The sequence below is a fragment of the Leuciscus leuciscus genome (assembly GCF_965113295.1).
Source record: "Leuciscus leuciscus genome assembly, chromosome: 21".
Classification (NCBI taxonomy): domain Eukaryota; kingdom Metazoa; phylum Chordata; class Actinopteri; order Cypriniformes; family Leuciscidae; genus Leuciscus; species Leuciscus leuciscus.
Genome location: NC_138745.1, coordinates 576,279 through 591,315, shown reverse-complemented (window position 1 = coordinate 591,315; position 15,037 = coordinate 576,279). Strand labels below are relative to the sequence as shown.

Genomic DNA, 15,037 nt, shown 5'->3' with positions numbered 1-15,037 from the left:
GGCTCGAAATTGCGACCATTTTGGTCGTATATGCTCCTGAAATTTAATCTGTGTGACCTAAAAATATATTTGGGAGCATTTGTGCGACTGCAAATAATGGTTGTGGTGCGACCTGTTTTCATTTCTCTAAAAAACGTTTGCAAATTACTTCACAGTGTGTACGTTGTGTGCGCTGATACGCGATGGCCGTCATTCATTCCACCAAAGCCTTATTTGATCAGTGAGTGATGTAGAATAGAATGACTGCTGCGCTTGAAGCCTCTGTTATACTTTCCGCGACCGCGAGTGCGCGAGGGTCCGCGTGACGTAAAAATCGTCATCGGGGGTGCGCACGGAGGCTCCTTGCAGACATCAAGTGCCTCCCATTTTTTGTGACTGCGCGCCCTCATTAGGTTAAAACCATAGACAGTATATAAACTGGACACAGCGACTCTAGGGCCCTATGATTTCCGTGATGCGGAAAACGTGGACGGAATCACGGAATTTACACATGAAAAACGGAATTCTCTTATACGCGCGGAATTTGCATATATTTTGTTCACATATTAAATAAACGATTTTTTTTTATTTTTTTACTTCTTTCTCATTTTTTCAGTTTAAAACAACAAACGTAGAAAGGTCTCTACCTAAACCGTGGCCAAATGGCATTTTTAAACATGTTGCCTAGTAACCATATGTCCTTGCATTCCCGCGTAAGGAAAAAAATGTCGAAGCGAGCTCGTCAAGCGTTCACATGTCGTGTCTTTTGCGCGCTCAAGTTCGTCATTTCAAATGTAGGCGCGCGGCCAGCGAGCTCATAATTGAAGCGACGCGCTCGTTTTTTCCAGGCGCAGATGAAAACACCTCAACTCTTGCGCACCGCAGTTCATGTGACAAGAACCAGCATATCAACTTCACCCTTTCCGTAACAACATTGAAAGCTCAGTCAACATAAAGGATGGGGGTGCACCACAAACACTACAGGTGTTTTTCTCTTCTCCGTAAATAAATCTTGTAGCAGAGCTATAGCAAGCGTTTCTCGCCGGTGGAAATCTATTAGCTACTAAAACTTCTGTGTCGTTGTGGAGAGCGCAGTGCACGGTTGCATAGCAACGACAGACACCATGGGAAAATCGGACCGAATTTTACTATTAATAATAAAAGATGAGCTAATGTGCATTGTTTTTGTAAATGTCAGTAAGGCTACGTTCACACTGCAGGGCTTAATGCTCAATTCCGATTTTTTTAAAAATTTGATTTTTTTGCAAGGCCGTTCACATTTCCAATTAAATGCGACCTTTTGTGATCTCCTGTGTGAACGTGAAATGACCCAGAAGTGACCCGCATGCGCAGAAGAGTACTCAACGACGTCACTTATTGTTTGCGGAAGTAGCTAAACTTTAACTGTAATTCTCTCTCTCACACACACACACACACACACGAGCGCGCGTAGCGACCGTTACACAAGAGCCAGACAGCAGCCGCTGACCTATCTAATATCAGATTCAGCACAAATAAGTTAACATAACGTATATATAATGGCCGTGGGCTTTTATTTATTTATTTTTTTAAATTAACGGGCTCGTCGAGGTCGACCCGTTCGGCAGATTTACCTCAGCTCGATGAATATGCAGTCCGTTTTCAAACCGACGCCTACTTCAACGCAGAATTATGACGTTTTTCGCGTATCAATGACGTGCGGGTCGGATAAATGCGACCTGGCCGTTCAGACTGAAGTCACATTTGAAAAGATCGGATATGTATCGGATTTGGGACCACATACCCAAGTGGCCTGGGTCGCATTTGAAAAGATCGGATCTGTGTCGTTCAGACTGTCATGAAAAGATCAGATACAGGTCGCATAGGGGCAAAAAAATCGGAATTGGGTCGTTTCAGCCTGCAGTGTGAACGTAGCCTAATTTATCTTTTTTTGCTTACATGGAGGGGTCACTGATGACGATGGGTTAACACTGTACTTTTAGGCTGTAATATGTCATTGTGTTGGCTTTCTGTCAGGCACATATCATTGTTTCAGTGTTTCTGTCTCCCTGCAGCATGGCTGCATTTAATCTTTACTTTAATATTCATCAATCCTACCTTGTAACTGTAACCTTCATGTTATTTTTGGCCAGAGATTTGTTGAAGGTTTGGCTGATTTTTGGAAAATTTTGAATGTGCTTTGCTGAATTTATTAACAGTTTAAATAAAAAAGCTGAATTGTGAGTTTGTGTAACTGAATTTTTAAAGGTCAATACTGCTTAGAAGTGAAAAGAAAACAAGCAAATCCGAAAGGAATGAAAATAAATCCCCAAAAACAGAATTCAAAAAAAAAAAAAAACGGAATTTGAGAAAAAATAAAACGGATTTCATAGGGCCCTACGACCCCATAGGTTTCAACGGAGACAAGTGAAGTCAATTAGAAGCACTCACTTCCTGATGGCTGAGCGTACTGTGCAGACTCACACTGAGCTTGATGATGTAGATGTGACGTGAGCAACCCGTCTGTCTTCTAGTAGCTGTGCCCAGAGGAATCTGAATCATTCCCTTCCGAAACTTGCAGAGACGGAGAGTGTGAGTAGGAGGTGTCTATGAGCTAGGAGCAGGAGAAACTTTTGCTAAGTATTCTGATTAATTATTTTGTCACTTTGCCTCCACGTCCCCCCGATTGCCCGTGAGCTTCTCCTCCTGTCCATACGGTAATCTCTCTACTGTGCGACAGAGTCGAGTGGTTATGACGCAATCGTTAGCCTATTTTTACAAAAACTGCTTCTACGGGGCCATAACGTAAGATACAAGGTAATGGAGCCTTTTATACATTTTCGTGTTTCTTAAGAAATAAATAATGGACAAATGGAGTCTTTAAACGCCTCAGATGTAAAGTTATTCACTGTCAAAGTGACGCCAAAATGAATGGGAGTCAATGGAGTGCTAACAGCAGGTGATGGTCCGCTAGCCAATGGCGGCACCCAGGGAAGCTTCAGTGTTTTCTGAAACACTGCCCCCCTGGTTAAAACCGCGAAAGAGATGGAAATAACATGGACGCCGATCTACTGCGCATGCGTTGAACGCGTTCACCGAGCGGACCTCAGCAGAAAGTATAAATACAAGTAGTCTGCGTCCGAGCTGTGCGCAGCTGTCGTGTACGCGTCCAAACTGGAGTATAATATATTGGCATTGGCTACTGCGAAACCGTAGCCAATGCGACATCTAGTGTATATATCTATACCCGCCCGCGCTCACATGGCTGTGTATAAGTGGTAAAAACGATATAAATACTGTTCGTTTTCTCACACAAACTGCTCGTTTCGTGTCTTAGGCCATCAATGTGTACTTTCGATGGGGAATTGTTTAATTTGGACGATGGGGAATTGTTTTAATTTGGACTCTGTGCATGCTCTTTGAGACAGTGACCATATACCTGCATTATATGACTGACAGACAAGAACGGTTTGACCTAAAAATATCAAAATTGAAACTACTGCGGAAAAAAAGACACCTACATCTTGGATGCCCTTGAGGTAAGCTAAAACATACCAAAATTTAATTTCAAAGTGAACTATCCCTTTAAGGCTTTTAATCGGCGGGATGCTGCTGGTCGTTCCGCTCTACTGGCAGAGCTAATTATACGTCAGATATAACACCGCATACACCATCGCCTTCACTACATTTAAACCTATGTTGCAGCTCATGGAGAAAGAATGGAGTTGCGATTAACATGACGTATGCAAATGACTAATCATCGGGGTGAGATGATATTACGGTGGCCGAGAGAGCTCAACGCGCTGCAACTGAAGAAAACACACGCAAATAGAAAAACACCTGCAAATTAAGAAAACATCTTCATCAGTTTCACAACACATGTGTGCTCCAAATACTCACAACACAACCAAATACAGAAACGCGCTGCAAATAGGACAGAACACAACGGAAATGTTTCCGGGGAAGCCAATAAGTGACGGACCCGACTGGGACGTTTTTTTATTGCTCGTGAGCATTACCTATGCCCTAACGTTACTCCCTTAAAAGGGCAGACGGCAGAGCCCTTGAAGTGGGCACTTTGGAGGGAGCGGGGCACTTCTGTGCCATTATGTAGCCGTTTGGAACGGACTTGATGAAGGGAGCAACGAAAGCCAATGTAATTTCCTCATTATTTTCACCTGGGATGTTCCCATGACAACGCAGCGCCGTCTCATATTTGGACCTCTTATATAGACTACTGTCTATGATTTGGACCCTTCATTCTAACATTTCTTATGAAACTTATTTTAACATAACATGAATGTGTAAAATGTAACTGATGTATATATTAATATCTTTCCCTCATGTTCTTTTTCTCTATCTTTTTTTCTTTAATTTATTTTAGTCTTCAGCTTGTTCTTTTCTGATTAGTATTCTTATGACATTGAACATATTACAAATGCATTTTGTATATTGTATACAAAGTTGTATGTCATAAACGTGTATTCTCTGTACGTTTTGCAACAAAAATAAAATAATAAATTTAATTAAATTAAAGGTATAGCGGAGGATCTTTCCAAATTTTAGATAAGACCCGCCCTCTCCACTTTTTGAAAAGTTTGATTGATTCACCAGAATGATTGACAATTAGGAGGACCAATAGTTTAGACTACCCACCAGGAAGTAAAACATCCTCCGCTATACCTTTAAAGTAGACAGCTCCGTAAGCACGTCCCAGTCGGGTCCGTCACTTATTGGGTTCCCCGGAAACATTTCCGTTGTGTTCTGTCCTATTTGCAGCGTGTTTCTGTATTTGTTTGTGTTGTGAGTATTTGGAGCACACATGTGTTGTGAAACTGATGAAGATGTTTTCTTAATTTGCAGGTGTTTTTCTATTTTCAGCGCGTTGAGCTCTCTCGGCCACCGTATGATATAGACCAAATTTCAAATCTTGGCCACAGGATGTGTAAAGCCCCAGCGAAATGAAATCTGTTAATATATAATTTGTAGTTGTGGTGCTCCTAAGTTTTTGAAGTTGGTAGCAAAAAAGTTAACTTCGAGCCCTGATGATCAAAGATGGCTGTAAAAAATAAATCTGCATTGTTTATCCTTTCGATATTTTATTAAAAAAAATACAAAAATGTATCCTTTTATTGAAGTAAAAGAATTGAAAGTGGGGGGAAATCACATTATGAAATGTTTTTCTCCAAAACACATTGTGAACAATTATTTTCCCCCATTTATTAAATACTTTTTGCAACCTCCTTTTGCCAAGATACCAGCTCTGAGTCTCCTCCTATAATGCCTGAACCAAACCCATCTAAGGTGTCTGCTGCCAAAAAAGCTATATTGTTTTTGTTGCATCTGACCATAGAACGTTTGAAAAGTAGCGGACACGACTGGAACTTCCAACGGGACGTGTTCTATGGACAGAAGAAAATAAATATATACTGTATATATATAGCTTTTTTGGCAGCAAACACTTAAGATGGGTTTGGTTCATACAGGGATAAAACATTATTTATTTTAGGGCTTTTTTCTTTATGTTTCACCCTGACATTAACAACTGAATTAAAAACATGTTCATCACAGAAGAGAATTCATTTTATGGGTGAACAGCATTTAATGCATTTCGAATAAATGAACAGATTTATTAAGAACTGCCCCAGACGTCACGACAGCTCTTGATATTCACTCCTCAATAAGAGCCAGTCTGATGGAGTAATATATTCATGGCCATATTCTGCAGAAGTCTTGCTTCTTCTGGCTGGTGTTTCTTCAGCGCCCTCCACTGGTTATGAAGAGAAACTGAATGTATTTCTGTAATGCTGTCCAACAGATTTTGCTTCTTGTTTCTAAACAGCCTGTTCCACTTCCTGCATCTTATCAAGCTGATGAATGAATCTTCATATCCTCATAACCAGCGATACTGCGTTACTCAAACACACATAGCATATAGACATCCTAAAGAAATGTGGTTCGAATTACAGTTAACAGATATGAGTGTTGGATAATGCCAGTTATTCAGAGGAAATATAATATATTCTGGAAAACATTCAACCGGGGAGCAGCGAATGCGGAAAATAAACGCTGATAATATGAGCATATTTATTTTAGGTTATTGCATTGCTTGAGAAAGCAGAGAGAGAGAGTTCATATGTGTGTCTGAACATCATTATACGCATCCCAGGATTCCACAGTGTTACACACACACTGAAGGGGGATCCTGTCACAAATCTGCAGTATATTAATAATGACATATTAATGCGTACGAACAGACAGGTATTGATGTTACTAAAGAGGTCTATATAATACCTGACGAATGAGCCAATCACGTCATGTGACCAATCACTTGCATGAACTTACGTAAAACTAATAGTTCTGCTACTAATTAAACAAGTACATTTGTGATCATGTGACTATGTGCAGTGTTTTTTGGATCATTTGCACAAGTTTTAGATCTGTAGAATATCTCACGTTTGACCAGTATTTGTACATTCACACACTTTCATCCAGACAGGATTCGCACTGTATGATGAACGTTTCAGAAGAGAATCAATATGATCAAATGTTCTTTCTTAATATCTGCTCTTTTAGCGCCACCCAGTGGCATCTGAAGGTTCCTGCATCCAGAGCAGTTCTTCATCAGCCAAACACACATGAAACACATCAAACATGACGAAGGGCCCTTTCACACATGCCTCGTTTGGTCCGGATTTTCTGACTTTTCAGTTTGATCCGAATCAAAACTACAGGTGTGAACCCTCCCCGAGACCACGATCCGGACCAAACAGACGAAATCTGGTCAGACGGAAAGAGGTAGTCTCGGTCCGGATCAAACTGAACAAAGGTTTGGTTCGTCTCTAGTGTGAACATATCTTCTGTATGGTTCAGACTTTCAGACCATTCACAGGAAGATCCGGATGTTCCCGCAGGATTGCTCGCAGTCTCCTCCTCTCCTGCCGGCCAACATTAAATGTTCGCACAACGAGGACGTTCATTTGGCGAATGTGAACTAGCCTCGAGTATAGCTGGAGCTGCTGGGAGTAATGGCGTAATAATAACAGTATAATGGCAACGATACGCGTCTGTTCATTCATTCCTGTCAAAGTTACCCGGCGAACTGACATCACGCTGACATCAGACGCACGTCCGTTTACCAACCAATCAATGTCGAGATGCAGCCCACAGAGATGATGATGACGACAGGACGCAAGTACGCCATGTAAAGGTCTTTAGTGCTCGCATAACTGCAGTGTGAAACCAAACCAAAACTAACCCAATGTATAAAATGTATCAAAACACAAACTTTGGTTCGGAAACTGCTTTTACAATCCACTACTAGTCAAAACTCATGTATGTTCACTTTTGTTCTTGGGTTACAGAAACAGGCCTAACCTAACCTCAAACTCAAGGATAAGAAGTTTAATAATTGTTACTCACAGTACAATATCCAGTACTGTTGTTGTTTGTTTCTGTCGTTCTCTCCTGTGTGTGTTTGTTTGTCCCTCCTCTGTTCCCGTCCATCCTCAGAGCTCCGCCCCCTGATATCAGCTGTCACCTGTGATTGGCTGAGAGAGTGCAGGCTCATTAAAGGCTGAGATATAAAAGCAATTCTACAGACCTGTGTTTGCTTTGCACACATTTAGCCATTTGGGGAATTTGGTTAGTTATGTTGTTTATTATTCTGGCACGGCCTTCTCCAGGTAAAAGTTAAAAGCTTTAAATCATCTTTTAAATAATCTTAGTTAAAAGCTTCAGTTTTCATGCTTTCCTTTAAAAAAAGAGTTAATTATTTAGAGCTCTTTTGAATCGGGTTACTTAGTTGGCACCGCTTTTATCATTTTTATGTTGCATCCAAAACACCAAGAACTGTATCAGCAAGACCTCAGATCACATGACCTCCAGTGCTAGTTGCTCATTTGCATGAATTACAGTGGGCCACGCCCACTCTCACTGTCAATCAAACAGTAGTCTGCTGCAATTCTGTCTTTGTTCACTAACATTTTTAAACAAATTAAAATTGTACAGGTTTGTAAGCTATATCCCTGTTTCACCGACAGGATTAGGCCTTTGTTTAATTAGAATATTAAATTAGAATTAGAATCGTGCCTTAGAAATCAAACATTACTGACGTGCATCTTGAGGCTAAACAATGGCAGACATATTTTAAGAAATATGATAAAGACTAGATTAAGCCTCGTCTGTGACACCGGCTCATGTATAAGTGGTGCATATTAAAATGAGCTGCAGATGCACAGTTTTGAAAGAAAATAACTTTATTGCATCTAAAACATTGACTGCATTATATCAGAGCAGTTTCATCCACAGATTCTGCTTTAGTGTTGGTAATACCAGCACATTTACACAACTTTTCATGCAAGCTGACTCATATTTAAGATTAAAATGGCATCAAACATTTATTTCTTCCTAGCCATAGTTTCAAAGAGGCTTGTCTATTCATTCATGCATCACTTAAACAAACAAAAAAGTTTAATTTGTAACAACCTTTTAGAATGATTAATTAATTTTGTTCTATAAAAGTTAAATTTGATCGACCCTTTTCACTTCTGAGACGCTCAGACGGACTCGTCAAAATGAGAGACTACATTAAATTAGTAATTAATACATTGCATATATGTTTCGTGTTCCCATTTGCTCAAATAACAAAAGAAAATCTCCACAATAGTGTTTTCACGACTTCCAAAAGAGGAACAAATAGAGAGATTCATAAAGGCAGTCAGAGAGAAATATGGCAAGTTGATCGCGGCTGTATTTTGTATTTGATGCAAAGCTAATATCATACATAATATAGTGTTATAAATGTACATTCATTCTTTTACATGAAAATTGAAGGTCCGTATGTTTACAACTAGATGCGAAAGTTCGTCGAGACAAACTTTAAGTTGGCTTGAGAAAGTTTGGAGCAGAACGTTTTTTGCTAGGCGGTTGCTAGGATGTTATGGGTGGTTGCTATGGTGTTGCTAGGGTATTTTGGGCGGTTGCTAGGGTGTTCTGGGTGGTTGCTAGGTGGTTGCTAAGGTGTCCTGGGTGGTTGCTAGGGTGTTCTAGGTGGTTGCTAGGGTATTCTGGGTGGTTGCTAGGCGGTTGCTAGGGTGTTCTGGGTGGTTGCTAGGGTATTCTGGGTGGTTGTAGGCGGTTTCTAGGATATTTTGGGTGGTTGCTAGGGTCTTTTGGGTGGTTGCAAGGCGGTTGCTAGGGTGTTCTGGGTGGTTGCTAGGGTATTTTGGGTGGTTGCTAGGGTATTCTGGGTGGTTGCTAGGCGGTTGCTAGGATATTTTGGGTGGTTGCTAGGGTCTTTTGGGTGGTTGCTAGGTGGTTGCTGGGGTATTTTGGGTGGTTGCTAGGGTGTTGCTAGTATATTTTGTGTGGTTGCTAGGGTCTTTTGTGTGGTTGCTAGGCGGTTGCTAGGGTATTCTGTGTGGTTGCTAGGGTATTTTGGGTGGTTTCTAGGGTCTTTTGGGTGGTTGCTAGGCGGTTGCTAGGATATTTTGGGTGGTTGCTAGGGTATTTTGGGTGGTTACTAGGGTGGTTGCTAGGGAGTTGCTAGGGCATTCTGGGTGGTTGCTAGGCGGTTGCTAGGGTGTTCTGGGTGGTTGCTATGGTGTTGCTAGGCGGTTGCTAAGGTATTCTGGGTGGTTGCTAGGCGGTTTCTAGGGTATTCTGGGTGGTTGCTAGGCTGTTTTGGGTGGTTGCTAGGGTATTCTGGGTGGTTGCTAGGCGGTTGCTAGGGTGTTCTGGGTGGTTGCTATGGTGTTGCTAGGCGGTTGCTAAGGTATTCTGGGTGGTTGCTAGGCGGTTGCTAGGGTATTCTGGGTGGTTGCTAGGCTGTTTTGGGTGGTTGCTAGGGTATTCTGGGTGCTTGCTAGGCAGTTGCTAGGATATTTTGGGTGGTTGCTAGGCGGTTGCTAGGGTATTTTGGGTGGTTGCTAAGGTGTTTTGGGTGGTTTGGAGTTTATGACAGATAGATAGATAAATAAGTTAGATAGATACACACACACACACACACACACACACACACACTAGCTCACACACTCAGACACACACACACGCACACTCAAGAGTTTATGAGTTTAGAGTTTATAAGTTTAAACACACACAAACAAGTAGACACGCTCACTAACTCTCTCTCACTGCACACACACACACATGCACACACACACGCACATAAGCACAGACACAATGACTAACTCACACACACAGACACACACACAGACACACACGCAGACACGCTCACTAACACACACACACACACACGCTCACTAACTCTCACACACACACAGACACGCTCACTAACTCTCACACACACACTAATTCGATCACACACACACGCACAGACACTCGATCACACACACACTAACACACACAGACACGCTCACTCACTCACACACACACACACACACACACACACAAACGCGCTCACACACTCACTCAGACACACACATGCACACTCAAGAGTTTATGAGTTTAGAGTTTTTAAGTGTATAAATTGATGAGTTTATAAGTGTTCGAGTTTTTGAGTTTAGAGTTTATAAGTTTAAATGAGTTTAGAGTTCAGAGTTTATTAATTTATGAGTTTAAGAGTTCATAAGTCTATGAATTCATGAGTTTATTAGTTAATTAGTTCACTGATTCTTGAGAGTCGGGACAAAACATGTCCCACATTGAAAAGTCAAATTTATAGCAAAAATTAAGAAATTCATCATGATTGACATATTTACAAAGTTAAATCTAAAGAAATTCTATATACCTATCTGATTTTTAGAATAACCCTTTTTATCTTTTTGGGGAAAATTTGTTTAAATGTATGGTCTGTGGTTAGAAGGTCCATGTTATTGCACTTGTCCTCAGCAAGAGGTCACAATATTAACCATCCCAAAAAACTTTTAAAAAGCTCTACAATTATGAAAACATATATATAAAATAAAAAATAAGGGGTATAAATATAAAAAACAATGCATGAAGTGAACATCAAACAATATTTTCTATAAAAATCTGCCTATTAAAGTTGTGTCCTCAGTTTCTGTCAACTCCGTCAGATTTTTTCATAAAGCTCTTTAAATCAGGAAATAGCATGGTCAGCTATATCCCTGAGGACCCCTTTTCATCTCCCTGCCTGTGGTGAATGCAGCACTACCACACATGCTCTGGTACATTTTACATTTTTTTATATTTTAGACAAACAATGTCAATATTCCTATGGTCACAGCTGCACCATGTCAATACCATCTTTCTGTTAAGATACTTTTTTTAAAAGCCAGTGTAGGGCTGGGCGATATGGGCAAAAAAAATTATCACGATCTTTTTTTTTATATCAGTCGATATCGATAATTATCCCGATAAATGTCTTTCAAGTTTAAAGGCAGATTTTTGCTCCTAAGTGAAAGTTGTAGAAAACAGAGCGCTAATTGTGGTTTTAAACTACTCTTTATTGTCAGAACATATCATGACAAACAGGTGAACACTTCACAAATCTGAGGTAAAACATTCAAACATTTTCCATCAACACTGTCAGTTTTTCGTCAACACCGTCAGATCTTCGTCAACAGCGTTGGATGTTTGTATGTTTTTGTTAATTTTTTGGGGAAAAAAAATATTCTTCCTTCAGTTTATGTTGTTTTTGTAATAAAGGACCATCTGATCTACATCCTCTTATGTTTTATTTATTTAAGGAATTTGTTTTTACAATATTGAAATTAAAATCAAAGTTTGAAAATGCAAATATTTAGAAATCTGAGTTTTCAGAATAGTGTGAAATCACAACTTAAGTTTATATATTGTATTTTTTTTTACATATCAGAGTAACTAAACACTATTACAATATACTTCAGAATTTTAGATTCTTGTTGGATTTGAAGAATTAAAATTGTATAATTTTTAGTGTGTCTGACGGAGTTGACACAAATCCAGTTCTGAAGGGAAACATGTTTATTTGTTAAAAATGTGTTTTTATTTAGAACCTGTTCCTTTACATGGTTAAATAGCTAAGACCTTTCTCTGCAGAAACATATAACTCTAATTGATATAGTGTGTATTTAAAAAAAAAGTTTTTTAAAACGTGTTTTGTCCCGACTCTCAAGAATCAGTGAGTTATTAAATTTAAGTTAATTAGTTTAGAAGTATAGGCCTATGAGTTTAGAGTTGATTCATTTAAATGAGTCTCATTGGCTAATATAGTATATAGAACGGCAGTTTGGTTTAGTCTTCAAGGGATTTAGATTTGAATTTTTGTCGGTTGGTGAGTTTGAATTTTTTTAGAATGCCCAATGTTAAGTCAATGGGAGTTTTTCCGAGTTTTGATCGTCATTTGTAGGAAAACCGTAAGTCCGATCAGTCTGTAAAGATATAGCAACTAACTTCAGATCAGTTTGAGTGTCTGAGCCGAGTTTGGAGTATGTAGAGTTAAAGCTCTAGGGCGAGTTTGAGTCAACAGTTTTTCACAGTACAATATCAGGCTTTCTCAAGCCAACTTAATTATACATTTAAATGAATAAGCCGACGGTTTGTCTTTGGCATAGCAACAGCGGGCTGACCCATCATGTAAACACTGGGTTTCTATGGAGACAGCGGTTTAAAGCAGATCCAGTTCAGTTCAGTCAGTTAAACTCATCGGCAAAATGGAAAACAACGAGCAGTCAAAAGTGGACGAGAGATATGAACATTTAGAAAACTGTGTATTAAAAGCGTTTAACCTAAAGTCTGACCGCTGGCAAAAATGTCTTGCCGTAGAAGAACAACGACAGGTCATTCAGGACTTTTTAGATAAAGCTGACCAGACGACTCTCGTCGTGTCCCTCGGCTCTTCCGGACAGCTCATCCCAAATCTCGGATTCTCGGGACGCGGGAAAAACAAATCTGTTTATTTTGTGAAACAGAGCAAAACAGCACTGTCCGTCAATACCATGAAAACACATTTAACTTGGGGAAGTTTGTCTCATTCTCCTTTGGAGGAGCTCTCGGTGCTTTTGGAAAAGGTGAGTCGAGTTCGCGCTGCCCGATTTGCTAATGAATCATTCTTTTGAATCGGTTCTTTGTAAATGAATCACTTAATCAGATTTTCAAAATGATTGTGCGTTACATAAATTCATTTATAAATGCAACCAAAGCAACTAATGAGAGCATTTTTTAGCTATCAAATACAGTGTTTGATACAAACAGCAAAGCTATTAAGTTGACTAACTTAAGTTTTATGAATCGAGTTGAAATCGTTTTAAAAGACATTTGCAAATTACAACTGACTTTGCTTCAGTGCTTAAGTGAAAGAACATTGAAGAGATGAAAATTAAATCACCCAAAATTGAAAATTAAATCATCTTTTACTCACCCTGGTGTTGTTGTTCCAATGCCTTGTGTCTTTCTTTCTTCTCGGGCCACAAAAGGAGATATTTTGAGAAATGTCCTGCACGCGCTCCTCCATGGCGACCAGACTCAAACCTTACAAACATATACAAGTATCACGTAATGGTACAATAATGAGACGCACGCCATAGTGTTTGGGAGGTATAACAGTTACTATAAGGTTTTGCGAGAAATAAACCGCATAATTCAGTCAAAATACTGAGCCGGTAAGTATTGATGGGAGAAACGAAGCTTTGAATTACTTCGCAAAATGATTCACTGTTTCGAGACGTTTCTGAACATTTATGACGTAAAGAAGCCTCGTTTCCTAAACGTGTCACGTGACTTTTGCAGTATGAAATTAATATAATGTCGGCACTGTGTTATGATTATGATACTGTACAATTACGGTAAAACACTCGTTTTTGAGTAAGCAGTCTGAACATTTTACCTCAGGGCGTATACAACTGAATTAATTGAGAATCTCACATAAAAATCCTAAAATCATCAACAATCTTCATCCACACAGTTGATTTCTGTTTTTTGTCTCGGTTTGTCACGGATAATTCAGGGTATTTCCCAACTTTATTGCGTTTTTCGTCGTCCGGGAGTGTGTGTTGTGACCGGGCGCCTCTGCTAGGGGGCAGCACACGATACCGGCTGTAATCACGACCACAAACGTCGTGCTTTCTCACTGAGATTAATAACTTGCATGGAAAAATAGCACAACAGGGAAAATGACTTTGATTAATGATTACTAGGACAAACACATTTTTTTTCTGTGTATTAACTTGCACTGGTTAATTGTTCACCACAAGACTTCGACGCTAACAAAGTAGTAAATAGCGTCACATTTGATTTAATGACGACTTTAAAATAACAACTGTTTTATTAATTAATGAGTTTAATTTTCTTTGACAATATGTCAGCGATCCGTTCGTGTTTTCTCTGCTAACGTTAACGTTTAGAGTCAGGAGAAGAGCTGTCCGTTGGCGAACGAACGATTCCTTTGAGTCGGTTCTTCTGATCAAAGAATCACCAGGTCAAACCAGTCCGCAGAACTGTCTGAAAGAATCGGTTCACATATTAGTTTGCACCATTTTTAACCAGTAGAATAAGTTGTAGGATAATTCAGAACTTATATATTCAACTACAATTGATTGAAACCAAATTAGCAATTACATTTAAATTACTTTTAACTTTAAAATTACATTTTGAATATCACATAACATTAACAAATTATAAACAAATGCCGCTTTCTCTTGACCCATACTGTATAATGAATGTTGCTCCGTTGTTTTAATGTCTAGTGGAAGAAAGTGTACTTGATGGTATAATAACATTCAGTGTGTTTAAATGAACAGATTACAGATGCTCTTCTCCTCCACAGTTCAGCTGGAGCTCTGAAAGCATTGCCATGTTAGTAAATGTGTATTTGCACATTAGGTTGTTTATTACTTTCAGGGAGGGGATTAATTGAGTGCTTTCAGACTGACTTTTCCTGCGATATCGTTTTGTTTTGAGCTTCTCTGCCCTCAAACACCTGCTCATAATGATGAAGATCTACAGGCTGGACATTTTACATAACTTTATTAATGAGAGCTAGGCCAAGGTTAGCACACGAAACCGCACAGCTAAAAAATGTGGTATAAAAATGTTTTGCTAACATTCCCATTATAAGTTATGACAATGTTATTTCTGAATGTTTTCTGAACGTTCAAAACGTCACTTTTTTAAATGT

At 39.4% G+C, this 15,037-nt stretch overlaps 1 protein-coding gene across 1 annotated transcript in view; it reads left to right on the top strand.

Moving 5' to 3' along the window:
• The first annotated feature begins 12,522 nt into the window (after positions 1 to 12,522).
• The window catches only part of dnah9 (dynein, axonemal, heavy chain 9), a 144,971-nt gene continuing 142,456 nt past the window's right edge, over positions 12,523 to 15,037 (top strand). Inside the window, 1 exon segment of the mRNA XM_082152581.1 lies at positions 12,523 to 12,932. Within this exon segment, the coding sequence (XP_082008707.1) occupies positions 12,576 to 12,932 (357 nt within the window). The 5' untranslated portion in view covers positions 12,523 to 12,575.